We start from the raw sequence: 19,334 nt of genomic DNA, 5'->3' as shown, positions 1-19,334 counted from the left end.
AAGCTGGTACCATCCCAGGATCAAAGGAATGGTCCCTGAGGACATACGGAATTTAGGGACATCAATTACTAAGAGGCTACGGAAAACTAGAAGTGCTCCCAGAAGTTTTCATTGTCTAGACAGAAAAATTCAACAGGTCAGCTCCAGTAGTAAAGTTACCTCCCTTACTGCCATGGATGATGAGCTTTCCATTCCAAGCAGAGAAGTGAAGCCTGAGGCATTTTGAAAGTACCCCAAGTGCTCCACACCTTGAAGGTCATTCCCATAAAGCTGGAACACCATCTGTTCCTGAGGGATCAGGTCATGGTATGTGTCTTTGAGACACTGGGCAAACAGACCCTGAGTCCTGCATAGGTCTTTACTGGATAACTGCATCTCTGTTTCTGCATTCTGAGATGGTTGATGGAGCCATGACTCACATACCTCACTTCTTTAGCAATCAATTGTCCGGCTACATCCTCAGCTGTGTTTTCATGGCATGCTATCTGAATAGGCTGAGAATCTTCCAAATCATAGCAGGCTGATTTCTTTTTCTTAGCAGTTCTGTTGTTGATTTATTTCTCATCTCTTGCATTTTGCTATCAGCAGCAGGGAGAAACATGGCAACATCTTCAATACTCGGCTAAGAAATCTTGGGTAAATACCCATGTTCATCACTTCAAATTCTACTTTGCATCTGAGAGTATGCAGTTTGGCTAAATTCTCTGCCATTTTCTCATAAGGAATGTGAGTCCATGTTTCCAACAACATGTTCCCCATTCGTGTCTGAGACCTCACCAGAAGCATCTTTAACATTCATTTTTCTAGCAACATTCTGTTCTTGATGTTGGATGTGTTCTCTAAGATGACAGAAATTTTCTGTATACCTCTCTGTTTTTTTTCTGAGCATTTGCTAGACTTTCTCTTAAGGTCCATATGTCTGCCAATTGCCCCATCAAGGAAGTGTAGGCTTTTTCTGTCATGTACCTCGAAACTCTTCCAGCATCTCTCCATGACCCAGTTCCAAAGCTAGTTTCACATTGTTAGGTATTTGTTAGAGCAGCACTTCATTTCCTGTTACTACACTCTTTGAGAGTTCTCTAGGACTGCAGTAACAAATTACTGCAAACTCACTGGCTTCAACAACAGACATTTATTTTATCACAGTTCTGGAGGCTAATAGTCTGAAATCAAGATGTGGGCAGGGTTAACCCCTGAGGGCTGAATGGAAGAATCTGTTCCACGCCTTTCTCATAGTTTCTGTTGGCTTCCTGGCAATCCTTGACATTCATTGACCAGTAGATGCATTACCCCCATCTCTGCCTTCATGCCCATATGGTTTTTTTCCCTGTGTGCACGTCATAGTCCATATTGTGTTCCTAGAAAGAATACCTAGAACCGGGTAATTTATAAAGAAAACACATTTATTTAGCTCACGGTTCTGCAAACTGAGAAATTCAATGGAATGCATAGCCCTCTGGCTTTTGGTGAGGAATTCCGTTCCATATCACAACACGGTGGAGAAGGCCAAAGGGGAAGTGGACATTTGTGAAGAGGGGAAAACCTGAGGGGTGTCCTGGCTTTACAACAACCCACATTAAAGGGAATGAATCCATTCCCTAAAGAGCTACTCCAGCCTTGTGAAACTGAGAACTCACCATTTCACCCACAGATCAGCATCAAGTCATTCATAAGGAATCCACACCCGTAAACCAAACTCATCCTACTAGGCCCCACCTCCAAACACTGCCACGGGAGGGGCAGGGCAGGGGGCAAATTTCTTTTTTTCCTTTTTCTTTTTTTGAGAAAGAGTCTTGCTCTGTTTTCCAGTCTACAGAACAGTAGTGTGATCTCAACTCGCTGCAAGCTGTGCTTCCCAGGTTCAAGTGATTCTCCTGTCACAGCCTCCCGAGTAGCTGGGACCACAGGTGCGTGCCACCACTTCCGGCTAATTTTTGTATATATATATATTTTTAATAGAGACAGGGTTTCACCACGTTGGCCAAACTGATTTGGAACTCCTGACTTCAGGTGATCTGCCCACCTGCCTTGGCCTCCCAAAGTGCTGGGATTACAGGCATGAGCCACCGCACCAGGGCAAGAGGGTCAAATTTCAACATGAGTTTTCCTGGAGACAAACCTACCATACCCAAGTCATAGCAACGTCTGTGTACAAATTTCTCCCTCTTCTAATAACAGCAGTCATGTTAGATTAGGGGTCCACCCAACCTCATCTGAAATTAACTAATTATATTTGCAATAACCCTATTTCCAAATAAGGTCACATTCTGAGGTACCTGGGGTCAGGACATCAACATATGAATTTTTCAGGAAACACAAAATAAACTATGTGTATTTTGCCACAATAAAAAAATGTTTAACCTTCTCCTGTGCAGTAAACTGCTTCAAGGGCACCTATGGAAACATCTCCATGTGAACCTCACTGTCCAGGAGGCTTCTTTCACAATAAACACCATAGAAAGCTCTTGACAGATATAGTCTCCACAATCATTTGAACAACAGCCACTCCCATCTCCTCTGCTCTCCCCTGTATTGCTACTTGTTGCTGCTGCTGCTGCTGGAATGTTGATAATTACTCATCCTGGGATCCCTTACAGAGGGTTGTGTGCCACAGTTTACCAGGTGTTGCTAATAATATGCCTTATTATAAGGTTTGGGAATGAGAAGTAATGTTTTAGTTCTACCAAAAATGGTTGCGGTGTGAAGGGTGAATTAGGCAGGTGGGACTGGCGAATGTGGGAATTTTGGGCAGGTGCGCATGGTGAATGTGGGATGTTTAGGCAGGTGTGCATGGTGATTGTGGAATTTTTGGGCATGTGTGAATCATGAATGTGAAATGTTTGGGCAGGCGTGAAGAGTGAATGTGGGAATGTTTGGGCAGGTGTAAATGATGAATGCGGAATGTTTTGGCAGGTGTGAATGGTGAATGTGCAAGTGTTCAGGCAGGTGTGAATGATGAGTGTGCGAGTGTTTTTTATGGCTACGGGATTCCACTACTAATCACCTGCCTCAGAATTTCAGGAGGCAGAGACATTTGGCAGAGGTTTCCTCCAGTTGCCTGACCACCAGGTATATTTCAGTGGACTCCAAATCCAGTATGATTTCCATTATGTCTGTAGGTTTTATGAGACCTGATGATTCTTCACTACTATTTTCTGTACACATATACTTTAATAACACATGAATTCATGATAAGAAATGTAACAAATCTGACTTTCTCAGTTACACTCCACTCAAAAACACATGAGTTTTGTCTGTTTGATTAGTACTTCCATTCCTGGTAAGGTTCAGCAAGAGATGAGCTTTCTGGACTTCAGTGACTACATCCTACCTTGCGGGGTACTTGCAAGAATGAAATAAATGATAGTGATAAGAGTAGTAAAAATAGTAGTAAAAGAAGGCTAGATTCAGTGACTCACGTTTGTAACCCCAGCACTTTGGGAGGGAGGCTGAGGCGGGAGGATGGCATGAGCGCAGGAGTTCCAGATCAGCCTGGGGAACATGGCGCAACCCTCCACTCTTGTCTACAATAAGGTTAACAAAATTTAGTCCACTGTGGTGTCACACACCTGTACTGCCAGCTACTAGGAAGATGACATGGCAGGATCCATTGAGCAAAGAGTTCCAGACAGTAGTGAGCCATGGCAAAGTCAGTGCACTCCAGCCAGGGTCACCCTGTGAGACTTGGTGTCAAAAACAAACAGTTTTAATATAAAACCAACAGTCACACTGTTATGGGCTGAGTTGTGTCTGCACAAAATTCATATGGTGAAGTCTTAACCCCTAGAACCTCAGACTGTAACTGTATGAGAGATAGATGGGGTCTTTAAACAGGTAATTAAGTGAAATGTGGTCATTAGAGTGGGGTCTAAGGCAATGTGCCTGGTGCCCTTATAAGAAGAGGAAATGAGGACACAGACATGTTCAGAGGGAGGGCAAAGGAAGACACAGGGAGAAAAGAGCTGCCTACAAGGCAAGGAGGGAGGCCTTAGAAGAAACCAACTCTGCTGACACCTTGATCTCAGACGTGTAGCCTCCAGAATTGTGAGAAAATACATTTTTGTTGTTTAAGTCACCCAGTCGATGGTAGTTTTTGATGGCAGCCTTAACAAACCAATGGAAATACTTTTAGTGCCCCTCAGGAGGTGAGCATTATCCTATCTATTTTATGACTTAGAACTCCTGCTCCTCCTACTAATATAATGAGCATGTAATGATGCCTGTATCTGAGCAACTGAGCAGTGATGAGAAAACTTCAAACTTTGGGAATTATTTTACCTTAAGTCCATGACCACGACAGAATTGCTTCTCCCTTTCACACTCATCCTACTTCCACTACTACAATACTCTCACGAATTCCCAGGAACCCTCCTCCATTTGAATGACCTACCCTAATGATTCATTCAGAAGACAGACACTATCTGCTGGGAATTCTCAGAGCATTCAAAATCCAGTCTACCCCTGTCGGGCCTGGCATTCTCTGCCTCCCTTGTGCATACAATGCTCCTAATGGAAGCAAGCCCCTCACCTCAGCCCAGGATCCCATAACTCCCACTTTCCCAAGCGCTTTGCTGCTGCAATGATCATTCCTCTCTCCTGAACCATCAGTGGTTCCCTCTGTATTGGATCACTCCCAAAGCTAAGGGGGAAACTCACTTTCTTCCCCCATGTCCTTCTATAGCTACAAATACATATATCTGCTGCCCTTCAAAGCAAAACTGTCTCAACGTATACAACCCACTTCATTGGAGTCATTTTCCAAAACTACCTGGAAAGGAAAATGAACCAGAACAGCTGAAACAATGCTGAATTATAACTTTAGGGAACTCACACTACGTAATATTAAGAGTGATGTTAATTCTATAGTAATCAAGAGAATGTGGTAATTTGGAAAAATCAACACATCAGAATGGAGTTCACCGATAGACTCACAGACATGATATATTGTTTCAGCATAGGTGGTATGTAATGGAGAAAGAGTGTGTTTTCGTGAAACAGTGTTATTTTCCTCCTGCCCCTTGGCCACTACATTGATTGATTTTTATTCCCCTGGGTCCCTTCCCTGTGTTTATCCCTTTGCACTTCAGCTGCTCTTCTGTTTAGTGGCCTCTCTGCCCCACCATAGTGTGACAGCCCCCACAGCAAGTACCAGGTGTTGTTGGTTGTTCTTCCAATTTCCAGCATCCCAAGTATTTCTTGTAACATGGCAGGCCACTCGTGCATGTCTACTGAATTGATGAATTAACTTTTTGTAATGATCCTAACAGAAAAACATCTCCCTTGTTTGGGAGTCTTTATTGGAGATATGTTTCTAGACACCTTACATATGGTCTTTGGTTTCGTACTGGACACTCTACGGTAAAGGCTCTGCATGGTGCTCTGGAGCTCCTGCAGGTACCACATAGGGGAAGTAGGCAAAGCTAGACTACAGGCTAACCTGAGTCTGGGCAGAATATCCTGAATGTCCTTGGAACAAGGAAAGATAGGCAGCATGGTGGGAACTGCCATAGGTATTTTCGCACCAGCTCCCTATCTGCCTTGAGGCTGACACCAGGCCATTCTTCATCCATCTCCCTAGTTGGAGGTAAGCACAGGCCTTTCTTCATCATAGGGTACAGTTGTGGAGTGTAAAATTGCTCACTGCCTTAGGGCATGGGGTGGACTCCCCACCGGCCAAAGACCAACCATCTGTGCCATCCATCACTGAGTACCTCCCATTCACTGTCACACTATGGGAATAGGGATATGGTGCTTATACAATGCTGATCTTGCTTTTGCTTTGTCTACGAGCAATCAACCACTTGGATCTATTTGGGCTCATTGTCTCCATATTGGCCAAATTTAAGAATATGTGAAAAGGCAAACTAATGATTTTAGTGGTGATCCTCATGTCCCTGTTAGATACCACAGTGCTGCTTAGGGACTGCTTGAGCAATTGACACACTAATGTATTGAGTTGCGTGGTGTAGCATAGACAGAATATTGATTTATTCTTCATGGCATCACACACAGCAAATAAGTTTTCAGCACATACTATTAACTTACGTTTGGCCTTGTCACACCTCAGTTATTTACAAATTAACTTCAGAATCTATGCCGTGGGTGACACCAGCTACACTGCTATGAAACTAACATATTTAAATCAGATATTTATTTTCTGAATTCAAATGTATTTTAAAAGTTGACATTCTTACTTAAAATTCAAAAGCAGGTTATCACACACTAGAAATGCAGCTGTAAGGAAAAATGAAATGACAAAGTTTGAAATCTAAAGGAAAAAAGGAAATCTAACTAGGAAGCCAAATTTATCTGCATGTAAAACCTGCTTGATGTTATTTCCTTTATTCTTCATAGCAAGTATTTTTAGTTTACATATTGTAATTTCTACTTTAGAAATGGAAAAACAGTCCCAAAGGGTGTAAGTATCTTGCCCACCATATCAAGGGCACTGTGTGAGAGGCAGGATGGAAACCCATGGCTACTTCATGCCATAGCCTGTAAAGAGACAGTGTAGGTAGGACCCAAGCCATCTTGCTTCAGCAGGTTGCCCTGGTTGCTTGACCCTTTCTTCTACCTAGGCCCTAATTCTCTCATCTAGCTCTATAGCCCAGGGACTTCTCACATGTTCTGTGGCAAGCAGGATACCCTAGGAAAGGAAGGAGATGAGGAGACACAACACGGGGTATGGCCGAAGGGGCAGGGGGCTTCTGTGCCCACTAGGGGCATGCCCTCCATATGTTAAGCTAGCCAGAAGCTCTCTGAATCCTGTCCTTTTGATTTTGATGAAGATTTTCATTATGTAAGTGTGACTGATTAAACTGTTGTCCCGCCTTTGGGGATCAACTTAACCTTCTGTCCCTCTCCCTTCCTGAAGGTTGAGCAGAGGGCTGAAAGTCCCAACACTCTTATTCCCCAGCCTAGAGCTACCTAGGTGCTGCCAGCAACGCACTAGCATACAAAAAGAAACCACTTTGTGGAGATTCTAAAAATTGTAGGAGTTGTGTGCCAGGAAGCAGGGTCTAGGACCAAATATGTATTTCATAATATCATCCCTGTGCACACCAGCTCAATCAGAATACAAAATTTCAAAAATGATACTTAACTTTTTTAAAATAGAGTCTCTATCTCAAAAAAATAATAATAATAATAACCTCTTCCTGGACCTCCTGGGCTCAAGGCATCCTCCACCCTTTGGCTCTAGAGTAGCTGGGAAGAGAGCTACATAGAGACATGCATACATTATGCATTCACTCTTTTATTTTTGTAGAGAGTCTTGTTCTGTTGCCCCATGTGGTCTCAAACTGCTGAGCTCAAGCAATCCTCCTGCCTCAGCATCCCAAAGTGCTGGGATTACAGGCGTGGGAAACCGCACCCAGCCACGATTTTCAATATTATCAAATACCTGGGAAGGAAGTGAACAAAAGATGAGCAGGCCTTCTTTGGTGAAAGCTGCAAAACTTTATTGAGATAGTTTAAGTCAAATATCTAATATAAGACCGGTTTGCGTTGTTTCAGCTTTTCTTCATTTAAACTTGTGGTTGCCCTTCACCTGTAACAGAAACATAACAGGTGGGAACATTACTAGCAGAACTGTGTTTAGATGACATTAAGGATATGGAAAAGACACCAGAGTTTTAGTTTTCTACAATGGACAAAAACAGAAGCCTAAGAGTCACCCTTTTGCTTACATTCAGGTAGACCTCTGTAGAGACTTTGACAATAGTCGTCCAAGCAGATGCATTAAAGATATTTTTCAAACACACCCTGCTTTCTAGTGCTACAAGGAAAGCAAGACAGTCCGAGGTCCAAACACATTAAATGAAGTGAACTCACTAAAGAGAGGTTTAAAGTAGAAAGCAAACATTGTGCATAGTTTTACTCAAAATACCAGCGCCACACAAAAATCCTAAGAAACAAAAAAGGAATTTATGAAAAATGTATAATTTTTGGCAAACACTCTTTTACTATTCTGACTTGAATCTGTGGTCTGGATGCCAAATGGGCTCCTGGAAACGGTCTGAGTAGTACCTTGAAAGATAACGGTTAATGTCACCTTAGGAACTGCATAAGTGAAGTGAATAGAAAGGCCAGCATTGCATTTGTTTTTACTCTATTGTGCAGAAGGGCAAACACATTTATTTGGGCTCGTTCACCCTTCTGTGGTTTGTAAGGTACAGTAACCGTTTGTACCCAGTGTTCTCCTACCGTGATGTCAACATGAATCATGCCTCTTTTTACACTTGAAAGTATTCCCATTTGTACAATTAAGTATGTGGTCGCATTACTCTTAAGCTATTACTATCAGTTTTGTCATCAACATGCGATAGCGTTATGAACCGTGTCACACATGAAAAAATGGAGGGATACGGAAATGGAAAACAAGAGTAGGACAGCTGAAAAACCCAAAATTTATTTCTAAAACTAAATGTTTTTTTGAGGGACAACTGGAATATTTCACAGTTTCTTCCACAGGCTTTGGGATGCTTAGATAATCAGGTATTAGAGAAATAAATAATGTATGCCTTCCTAGCTTATCAACCATTTCATCCATGCTCTGAAAATATTAGTGTTCAAGATTGTAGTCACTTTCAATAATGCCCTATATTAAATCACTCTGTCTTGTTCATATTCCATGTCGTGCTTTTTCCATTTTCTTCAAGATTGTGTAAACGACCGAATACTCTATTTATAGCTAAATTTCAAAACAACAATCTTTTAAATTTATGACATTTCAACTGCTTTTCCTTTTACTAATGATTCGTACCTGTCTTTTATGCATTACCTCTTTCTTTTTCCTTTAAGTTTATTCTGTGGCTCTTTCATCGTTATTTCATAGTATTCTTTTCCTTTATCATGGAATGCGCTGTTTATTTTAATAAGATGTGCATTTAAAGCTATGATCTCCCTAAGAATACAACTGAGGCTTGTTCAATGGGCTCCTGGAAAAAGTCTGAGAACTATCTTTTAATGTAAATAGTGTAATGGAATGGTTCAGCAGAGTAGAGTAAAAACATGTAGGTAATTTCTCCCTTCAACATAGGGTGCTTCCTTTAGCTTCAAGAGGTATTGTAATTAACAGTCACCAATTTGGAAACTACGTGTAAAACACAATTACGTCAACTACTCAGGATTCAGCACCCTGCTGTTGTTGAACTTCAAACCCTATCGCCTAATGTCTCAAGGCAGAAACCTGTAATATGTAACCTATGCTATGGTTAGAGGTGACTCTACTATATGAGTCTTCAACCTAATTACACGGAGTAGCTCGTGAAGACTGACAGGAGGGCAGGGGGCATGCTTAGCAGAAGCATCTTACACCCACCTTGAGCATCACTGACCTACATGCATCCTCCCTACTTCACTGGCCACAGAAACCTGATGATCTCTTGCCATTTTATCATTCAGTCATTCAAGGCTTCACTGAGGGAAGACTTTAAAACATAGTTATTCTTTAAGAGCCAGAGAATTCAGAATTTGACAAAATCCAAGAACACTCATACAGGACTCCATACAGGAAAACAAACATCAAGCAGAGTGCCCACTCATTTTCTTAGGAACCATGAATCTCAACTCAGACATTATAATTGGACGGAAGCTGACTGTTATGAAAAACAAATCATGAAAATCAGAATATCTTGGTCTTCTATCCAACAGGACCAGAGCATGTGGAAATCAGCAATGAAATGGATTTTAATCTATCTGATGTGCATCCATTCTTTTCAATGAGAGCAAGGATGCGTGTGGAATTTATACGATTCATCCAGAGTCTCACAAATTATGGTAGAGCTGGTACTAGAATCTGCTTCAGGGCTCAGCATACTTCACACAAACTCTTATTACAAATGCATTATGTATTTGCTAAAAGCAGAAATTAGAAAAGAATCTGAAAATGTTAGCTGTGTGTTACACACCACCCTAAGAAAATGCTGCCATGTTTGATGATTCAATATGGCTTTCACCCAATTTGTTTCTGTATCTCATAGTGTTTAAGTCTTGCAATCTGGCATTTGGGTCTGAACGGCGTTTCAAAGAAAGTTTGAATTTGCACTGTGTTTTGAAGACAGCAGTAATGTTATCCCTCTAATATCACAAGTATAATATTCTATAAATGAGTAAGCACATAATTTGCATCTTGTTGGATAACATACCTGCTTCTGGCATTTTACAGTGTTCTCCTTTGGGTATAATCTTCACCTTGATTCCAGCACCCAAATCCAGATTTAACCCCGGTCTTTGACTGACGCAGCTCTTGCAGATCACCTTCCATGTCACGCACTTCAAAATACAAAGGATATCGATTTAAGCATTCTGACATGAAATATAAATAAGGAAATGATGATATTCTTTTCCTTAGCGTTATGAAATAAAGCCTGAGCCGGGCGTAGTGGCTCATGCCTGTAATCTCAGCACTTTGGGAGGCCGATGTCGCTTGAACCCAAGAGCTGGAGGTGGCAGTGAGTCAAGACCATGCCACAGCAATCCAGACTGGGTGACAGATGACGCTCTGCCACATTAAAAAGAAAAAGGAAGAAAGAAAGAAAAGAAAAAGAAAAAATCTCTGTCAGTTAGTGTGGTAATGAATGTCGTGCAAAGATGATACACCTTTGTTTCCCTGTTTTATGATATTTTATTGTTTTCTGAGTCAGGGTCTCACTCTTTCGTCCAGGCTGGAGTGCTGTGGCACAATCAAGGCCCAGTGTGAGCCCAACCTCTCAGGCTCAACAGAACCTCCTGTCTCAGCCTCCGCAGTGGCTGAGCATATGGGTGCACCCCACCGCCAAGGCTAATTTCTGTTTGTTTGTTTTGTTTGAGACAGGACTTCTCAGTGTTGTCCAGGCTGGTCTTCAACTCCTGGGATCAAGGGATTTGCCCAACTCAGCCTCCCAAAATTTTGGGATTACAGTCGTGAGCTCCTGGCCCAATGTCTTATTTTGAATTACAATCTAAGAATAACTCACACTACACGTAAATTTCCCGCACTTTACCATTGTGTATTATGAACAGCAAGTGTCAACTATCTATGAAATCTGAAGTCAGCTGCACGAATGCCACTTTAATCATAAGTGAAACGTAATTTTCCGAAGAATTAGATCAATGTTTTGGTGGGCCTCTGACAAATTCTACAGTTGTGACACCCATCCCTTGTTGAGGTAACTTGGAAATTGTTTGGGTAGTTAATCAACGTTGTGGTATGCTTAGGATCAAGAACCTTATATGTAACTTTACATAAATGAATCCCATTTAGAATAATATACCAAAAGTAACAGAAAAAATCATTGTCTTGCAGTGAGACTACAGAAAGTAGGCCCAAATTCAGTCAATGTTTAGCTTGAAAATGCTACCTGTTGGAGATACGTTTTCTGTTTCAGGATAATCTTAACCTACTTTGACTTTTGTAATTATGAATGTATTTAAACAACTGTTAAAACCCCCTTGAAATCACACTAATATAGCTCCCTGTATACCAGTGTCCGGAATTTTCCAACTTTTGTCCAATATACAGTCAAAAGCACCAATCAAAGGAAACAGTGGCTATCATTCATTGAGCTCTTTTCTGGAGTTAATGTCCTGCTTCACTGAACTGTTTTGTCCTGAGCCAATACTGAAGTACCTTACAGCATAGACACAATCGAGTGCTATACATCTTAGGCAAACTGCTCACTTTTTATTATTACAACATGGATTGTAGGAGGAACACAAATCTTTGAACAAAATATGAATTCCTTCTCCATGAGTCAAGTGTTCTTTGCAAGCCTCAATCTCTGAGCCTCGGTTTTCTTATTTATACAATGGGGCTAACATCCCTTTGCAAAGGGGCCTTTTCCATGTCTTATAAGTTCGGGTTACTTCACACTCTACACACATTTAACGGGTGCTTACAATACTGTGGAGACCATGGCTGAGAAGATCATACACCAACATTCTAAGAAGATCAAATTAAACTAGTGAAATAATGTACATTTTTATACACCAAATTAAATGGTTTCAAGTGACTTAGTAAGGACTGTATTTTCAAGCACACAAATCCATCTCGAAGAATAAAATAAGATTCCTTATATCCAGGGACAGCATGAAGATGCAAACTATACTCTCCCCTTTCCTGCCAACATTGGGCAAATGTTTGGTATCTTTTCCTATTGTTCTCCTTCCTCCTGTTACTGCTCATGGCATAGACCACGACGCACACATAGACCTTTTCCCGCCCCATAGACATGCTTTCTTTCCCTTCCCAGCACCTTGGATCTCAGCTCTATCCTGATCTTCTTCTGTCTCCTGAACAGGTGTAGGATCCCGACTTTCAGCTGCTGGTTCCTCTTCTTGGGGCTCTCCATTACTGCGCTCCTGGGACTGGCTCTGTCTGTGTGTGTATCTGTGTGTGTATGTGCAGATAAAAAAATTTTGGTATTAATACATGCCAATAGTATAATTATACAGAATACATAGATACTTCTTATCATAAGTACGTCTAGAGGCATTTCTCCAACACTACCCCGTATACCTATTCTTCATAACATTATTCTTTCCTCAGAGAGGTTACTCAAAGATAGATATCCTCAAGGACTTTGGAAGCCATTTTAGTCTATGTTGGGATGAATGAGTGTAATCTGTTCTGAATAAGCATGAGGAGGAAGTTGTGGACAAAATCTGGGCACACACGATCATCCATCCACACAAAACCCAAATATCATCCTCTGGACTAATCTTTCCTTCATGGGATGCCATGATCATTTTTTGTCAACATGGGAGACAATTATGAATGGGAGGCCATAAACCACGGACTCCCATTCTGATAGTCCAACAACACTATCAGAAAAATAACTTTCTGCTAAGAGAAAACATCGAATGTTAAGACATTCATAAGCAGAGGCACAATGAACTCAGGAGGTTATGAACTTCTTCTTGGTATAGGCCTATATGTTTATCTTCCTCATCAACACGTATTTCACTCTCCAAGCAGAATACTGTGATTGGCAAAATGCACTTCACAGGACAACTAGATTCCACCACTTTCATGGTCAAATGTTAACTTGGTCTTTTTTTTTTTTTAGAAATACCCTGAAAATCCCGGGGCAAGTATGAGTGTGTGCAACTTTTGAAACGAATGCTTGCAAAGCCACGTAAGTAGGTCTAGCTAGCGGAGTAATGTCTTAAGGCTCCCGGCAGAAAAAACAGGGTCTTTCCCATGGGGCTGGTTTCGCAACTGGACACTCCATCAGGGAGACAAGTAGGAAATTACAGCTAGAGAATTAAAATTGAAGTGATGGCGAATTTTGTCACATAATGATTTGCTAGGCCCCTCGTCCCCACCCCGACGCAAATCACTTTTTTAGGAACTCAGAGCCCCACCCATTGGAATCTCCACAGTGGAGTTGAGAATTTGCTACAAAGTAGTGGTCACTCCTCAAAGGACACCTGTGCCAGGCAGTCTACAGACCTCGGGGCTGCAGTCACTAGCCCGCAGCGTTCCCGGTCTCCAGGACCCTTCCATACCGCTCATGCCATCCCTCCCCTGGTCCCGTCTGGGGAGTCTGGAATCTAATGTCGGGGTTACAGGTTCATCTGGGACTCGGATACCTCCACCAGCAGCACCCCAGCATCGCCCCAGCTTCACCTGAGCCCCTCCACTCCTCAGCCTGCCTTCCTCCCTAGTTATGGCCATGACAAGACAATGGGTGCAGCGTCGCATGAAAGGGACGACAACTTCGAGGCCCTTCTCACCCTGAGTCACCAAACATGCGACCCTCCGGAAGCCCGCTGGTTCCTCCTCACTCTCACTCACACTTCACTCCCAGTTGGATCGGCCTGTGAACCTACCCGCTGTGTCTCAGTAGGAGAGAAAGAATCCAGACCTCACGGACCCCAGCTGCTGGCTCACAGCTCCGCGGAGTTCCCCAGACTGGCTAACGGGCCGATGGGAAGACGCCCAGTGAACATGCGCATGGAGGCGGGCACTAAAGGAGCATGCGCAGTGAGGTCCCCTCTTGCCTTAAGGGTTGTGGTGCCCCTCCTTATCCCGCCTGGTCCTGTCCTGTGCTCCCCTTTAGGTACCCATTAATGACTTTGGAATCACTCCTCTCTGTGTGTGAGTTGCCCCCCACCCAGGATTCAAATACCTCAAATAATGTCAGCTTTCTAAACTCACCCCATGGCCGGGCACAGTGGCTCACCCCTGTAATCCCAGCACTTTGGGGGGCCAAGGCGGGTGGATCATGAGGCCAAGATATCGAGACCATCCTGGTCAACATGGTGAAACCCCGTCTCTACTGAAAATACAAAAATTAGCTGGGTGTGGTTACGTGGGCCTGTACTCCCCGCTACTCAGAAGGCTGAGGCAGGAGAATCGCTTGAACCCGGGAGGCGGAGGTCGCAGTGAACCAAGATTGCGCCACTGCCCTCCAGCCTGGTGACAGAGCAAGACTCCGTGAAAACAAACAAACAAACAGACAGACAAAACAAACAAACAAAAAACTCACTCCATGTTCACCGGACCCTCCTCTGCTGTCCTCTATGGCCCTCCTTCTTCCCAGGCCCGGGACCCCACAACAGCATGGCCATCGCTGAGGTTTAGTAGAAAGATGACGACCTCAGAGGCCATGGACCAAGTGGCACAACGCACAGGAAGCCCGCCCGCTCCCCCTCACACTCACTCACACTTCAACTTCTGAGAGGACTGATCTGCAGACCTACTGGCTAAATTGAAGTCAGCACGAATAAAGGAAGTCACCACCTCTCCTTTCACAGCTGTGCAGGGACAGAAGGCAGAGAACAAGGCGCACGGGCAGCAAGGAACTTTCACAGGAAGGGACATGAACATTGAGCCAGGGACTTTGCAGGACAGGGTAGGGTTTTCCGCTGTCCGCCAACCCACATCCCCAGCGCGTTTGTAGTAGAAAAAAGGGACTTGAGAGCTTTCGTTTCTCTTTGTCCAATCTCATGCATTCAGAAAACGTTGGGAACAGATAGTCCCTTACTGGAGGATGTGTCTCAGAAAGACCTTTTCTGGAAGAAATGAATTATTTTCATATCTTTATTTATAAATCCTTTTTTATTTTTATTTTTAAAAGACAGTGTGTGGTTCTCTTGCTCAGGCTGGAGGGCAGTGGCATGACCACACCTCACTGAAGCCTCCATCTTCTGGGCTCAAACAATCCTCCCGATGTAGCCTCCCCAGTCCCTGCTACTACAGGTGCAGACACCACACCTGGGTAATTGGTTTCTTTATTCTTTAGATAGTGGTCTCACTGTGTTGCCCATGCTGGTCTCAATTTCCTGGGCTCAAACGATCCTCCCACCTTGGCCAGTTTTATAAATGCTTCCAATAAATGTAATAGAACAAATTCTTCTGAAGACTAAATACATTCACACCTGTTTACTTTTTTCTTTTTCGGTTGTGATACTTCACATTTAAATCTCTGGACTGGTAACTGATTTCCCTGAATATATCTGTAGGTCATTCAGACAGTGTATGTTTCAGAAATAGCCATAGATTCTGATTGTAGGCTCTCGGCTCAGTTCTGACCAGAAAACAAGTCCTGCCAGTCTCCTACCTCAAATATATGTTCGTATATTGACCTGATCCCTGGGACAAGCTTCCCAGACTGAAACCATGGTATCACAAAGCTGGATGCTTTCTTGAGGGGATAGAGTTACATCCATATTTTCAATCTGTGGATAAATAAATTAATTAATGGATGAAAAGATGTATGTGATAATGCGAAGCAGAATAACAGGTATTTGATTAAATACGTCACCAAATTTTGCTTTAATAGATCTGATCGTAATTATTTCAGTCTTTGTGGGTCATGTAGTTTCTGTGGCATATTGTTCTGTTTTTTTAGAAATAATACTTTTAAATGGAAAAAAAAAATCTTATCTCAATGGCTATGCAAAACAAGTCATGGGCTGTATTTAGATCTCAAACCATAGTCAGCTAGCCCCTGGATTATGTTTTACTTCACATATTTAAATGCTGTATTTTTGTACCAGTACTCAAAATATTAACAAAGGAGAATTCCACCACCAGGTAAGATTTAGAAAGCCTCAAGAGAAAGTCACTTTAGCCCTGAAAATGAGAAAAAGCCTCATAATCTATAACATTATCTTTTCTTTTGCTTTGTTTTTAGATCATGAGAGACCGGAGGTAATAAGGCAGCCATGGGAACCGATACAAAAGAGTGACTAGTCCCTCTGAGGAGGGATGACACACAAAAACTACACCACCTCTGGCAGAGCATGTGTGGAAGAAGTGACAGCCATAACAGGGGGTAAGAAGAAAACCACTGAAAATGTAACAAATTCATAAAGTTCAAACACAGGCATTTGAGAGAGCTGGAATCCTGGGAAGTCTCAGACACCAGTGGAATTCACGTTCACAGACAGAAAGAGATCCTGTCTGAAAACACAGAGTCAGAGTCTATAAGACTTGATAAAAAGCAAGAACAAAAATAACAGATGCTGGTGACTTTGTGTAGAAAAGGCAACGCTTACACTCTGTTGGTTGGAGTATAAATTAGTTTAACCATTGTGGAAAGCAGTGTGGCAATTCCTCACGGACTTAAGAACAGAAATACCATTTGGCCCTGCAGTCCCATTGCTGGGACGGTACCCAAAGGTACATAATTCCTTCTATTATAAAGACGCATGCACATCTATGGTCATTACAGCACTACTTACGATAGCAAAGACATGGAATCAACCTAAATGCCCATCAATTATAGACTGCACTTTTAAAAATGTGGTATATATACACAATGGAGTACTATGCAGCCATAAAAAGTAGTGAGATCATGTCCTTTCCAGGAACACGGATGGAGCTGGAGACCATTATCCTTAGCAAACTAATGTAGGAACAGAAAACCCAATACCACATGAAGTCATTTATAAATGGGAGCTAATTGCTGAGAACACGTGAACACCCAGGGAGGGCCAACATGCTGGGACCTATCAGAGGGTAGAGGCTAGGAGGAGGGAGAGGATGAACAAAATAACGAATGGGCACTGGCCTTAATACCTGGGTGATGAAATAATCTGTACAACAAACCTCATGACATGAGGTTACCTATATTACAAAACTGCACATGCACTCCCGAGCCTAAACTAAAAGTTAAAAAAAACTCGCAAAGAATCATGAACTCTTCTGATCTTTCTACTTCAAAAATATCAGTTCATTTCTTATTATAAAAAGAAGGAAAGAAGGAAGGGAATGAGGCATGAAGGGAGTGAGGAAAGAAGGGAGAAAATAAGGACAAATGGAGAGAGGGAGGGAGGGTGGAAAGAAGTAAGGGATGGAGAGAGGGAGGGAGAGAGGAATGCAGCAAGGGAGGAAGGGAAGAAGGAAGGAAGGAAGGAAGGTACGTAGAAAAGAAAGATGGAAAGAAAGAAAGAAGGAAAGAAGGAAAAAGAGAAAAATAGGGCTTGACAAACGTTTCTGTGGCTAGCCAAACAGCTCTTGATGGGAAGTCACTTTTAGAAACTTGAGTGAAAAGTAACAAAAATCAGAGGATTTTAATCATCTTCATTTACAGCCCTTCAAAAGTTATTCTGGCTGTTGTTTCTGAGCGATTCAAACCTGCCTTGGTCTCCACTAAATCCATGTACTCTCCAGAAGGGCAACTCTTCCCTGGATTAAAAGCACAACTGAGGACCAACACAAACTGGTTAGTCTAGGAAGGAAAAGAATAGAAAAGTGCAGGAGACAAATATTTCCTCTCCCATTATATATATATATATGTGTGTGTGTGTGTGTGTGTGTGTGTATATATATATATATATATATATATTTATATTTACTTTTCCTCCTCAACCTACAGAGGGACATTTGAATCCCCAAATTTCAAATCTAAGAGAGCTGTGTGAGATCATCCTATATAGTTGTTTTTCAAAGAATTTTTAGCAAAAGAACACTCTTGTGAAAGGAAATTTTATCCAAAAGACAACTGTAGAAAATAGGGGAATAAAATTATATTTTTCATATAGATATACCACTTAAATGTCAAGATATCTTTCTATGAAGGCTATCAAAGAGTTTGATTGAGGTTCTTTTAAAGAACGTAATAAAGTATTCTGTGGATTTCTGTGTAACATTTTAGTTGTATATTAACCTCTGCATCTAATTTTTTGGTATTTTTACTGTTGTTGCACAGTTGCAATAGGATCTTGATTTTCACAGTATATTTATCAGTAATCTGTATCTTGAAAAAAAAAAGCCCCACTCTAAAAATTAGTAAGTTACAAATAACGGATGGAAGAAGATATTTCCCACAAATATGAATCACAGAAACTCGAAGTGTCAAATTAATACCTCACAAAGCACACTTTGAAGCGGAGATTATTATAAGATTTGACAAAGTAGGGACATTACATAAAAATCATAGAGAGGTGCATTGATTCAGAACACAGAAACGCCATGAATATGTAGGCACCTTCAAAATACTTGAGGGAAAACTGATACATTGCAAAGTAGAAATAAACACATGTGCATTTAGTAGAAGACTTCAACATCACTCGGAGCATTTGGTAGAAAAAGTGTACAAAAAATCAGGATACATAAATGCAGAAGGCTTGAACAACACTGTCAAACCACATGGCCTAATTGATATTCATAGAGCAACAGCAGAATGCACGTTCTTCTCAAGTGCTCGTGGAATGATCACCAATTCAGAGCTTAGCAGGTGTTGACATGTGCTCTGCTTTCCTGGAAAGGTCACTCTCACCATCACCTTTTTCAAGGATGTGAACGCTGAGGCATGAGGGAGGGTAATTACTGGTTTACTCAGGGGATGCTAAGAACAGAGGAGAAAACCCCAGTGCTCAGGTGTGTGTCTGTCTGGTGGGCCATGTTCGCCAACCCATTTAAGTGGACAGGGCTCCAAATAGCTACCTAAAGATGAGGTTTTGGGCATTTTCCACTTTACACTTGAAATCACTGGCTTCATCTCAACTGCCCTGCCTGACTGCCCAGTGTCTCAAAGACACAGGTCATGACCTGATCCTTCAGGAACAGATGGTGTTCCAGCTTTGTGATAGTGACTTTCAAGGTGTGGAATACTTGGGGTGCCTTTGAGTCACCCTTTTGCTTACATTCAGGTAGACCTCTGTAGAGACTTTGATGATAGATGTCCAAGCATATGCATTAAAGATGTTTTTTACTATACTTTAAGTTCTAGGGTGCATGTGCAGAACATGCAGTTTTGTTACATATGTATACACGTGCCATGGTGGTTTGCTGCACCCATCAACCCATCACCTACATTAGGTATTCCTCCTTATGTTATCCCTCCCCTAGTCCCCCACCCCCCGACAGGCCCCGGTGTGTGATGATCCCCTCCCTATGT

General features: G+C 42.1%; 2 protein-coding genes across 3 annotated transcripts in view; one reads left to right on the top strand and one right to left on the bottom strand.

Annotated features, from left to right (window-relative positions):
* Positions 1-19,334, top strand: part of LOC126946501 (melanoma-associated antigen D4-like) — a 526,225-nt gene that overhangs the window by 71,093 nt on the left and 435,798 nt on the right.
* Positions 7,439-13,926, bottom strand: LOC126946590 (X antigen family member 1-like). Of its 2 annotated transcripts, none has more exons than XM_050777125.1 (4): positions 13,816-13,926; positions 12,237-12,354; positions 10,149-10,275; positions 7,439-7,549 (listed from the first exon to the last, which is right to left on the bottom strand). In XM_050777125.1, exons 2-4 carry the CDS (start codon positions 12,330-12,332, stop codon positions 7,527-7,529), a joined length of 246 nt encoding a protein of 81 aa, XP_050633082.1. In that variant the 5' UTR covers positions 12,333-12,354; positions 13,816-13,926; the 3' UTR covers positions 7,439-7,526. The 2 variants fall into 2 exon arrangements, with proteins under 2 accessions (XP_050633082.1, XP_050633083.1); XM_050777126.1 differs by lacking the exon at positions 13,816-13,926 and adding an exon at positions 13,436-13,634.

This window comes from Macaca thibetana, chromosome X (genome assembly GCF_024542745.1).
Source record: "Macaca thibetana thibetana isolate TM-01 chromosome X, ASM2454274v1, whole genome shotgun sequence".
Lineage (NCBI taxonomy): Eukaryota > Metazoa > Chordata > Mammalia > Primates > Cercopithecidae > Macaca > Macaca thibetana.
Note: the sequence above shows the minus strand (reverse complement) of the source record. Positions and strands in the feature narration are given on the sequence as shown.

What these genes read in the sequence shown, in the direction of transcription:
- LOC126946590 (XM_050777125.1), bottom strand. Translation starts at nt 12,332, where the DNA reads ATGGAGAGCCCCAAGAAGAGGAACCAGCAGCTGAAAGTCGGGATCCTA. An exon ending in GGATAGAGCTGAGATCCAAG is followed by an intron (nt 10,276 to 12,236) that starts GTGCTGGGAAGG and finishes TGTATTTTGAAG; the next exon opens with TGCGTGACATGGAAGGTGAT. An exon ending in CTGTAAAATGCCAGAAGCAG is followed by an intron (nt 7,550 to 10,148) that starts GTATGTTATCCA and finishes TTTCTGTTACAG; the next exon opens with GTGAAGGGCAACCACAAGTT.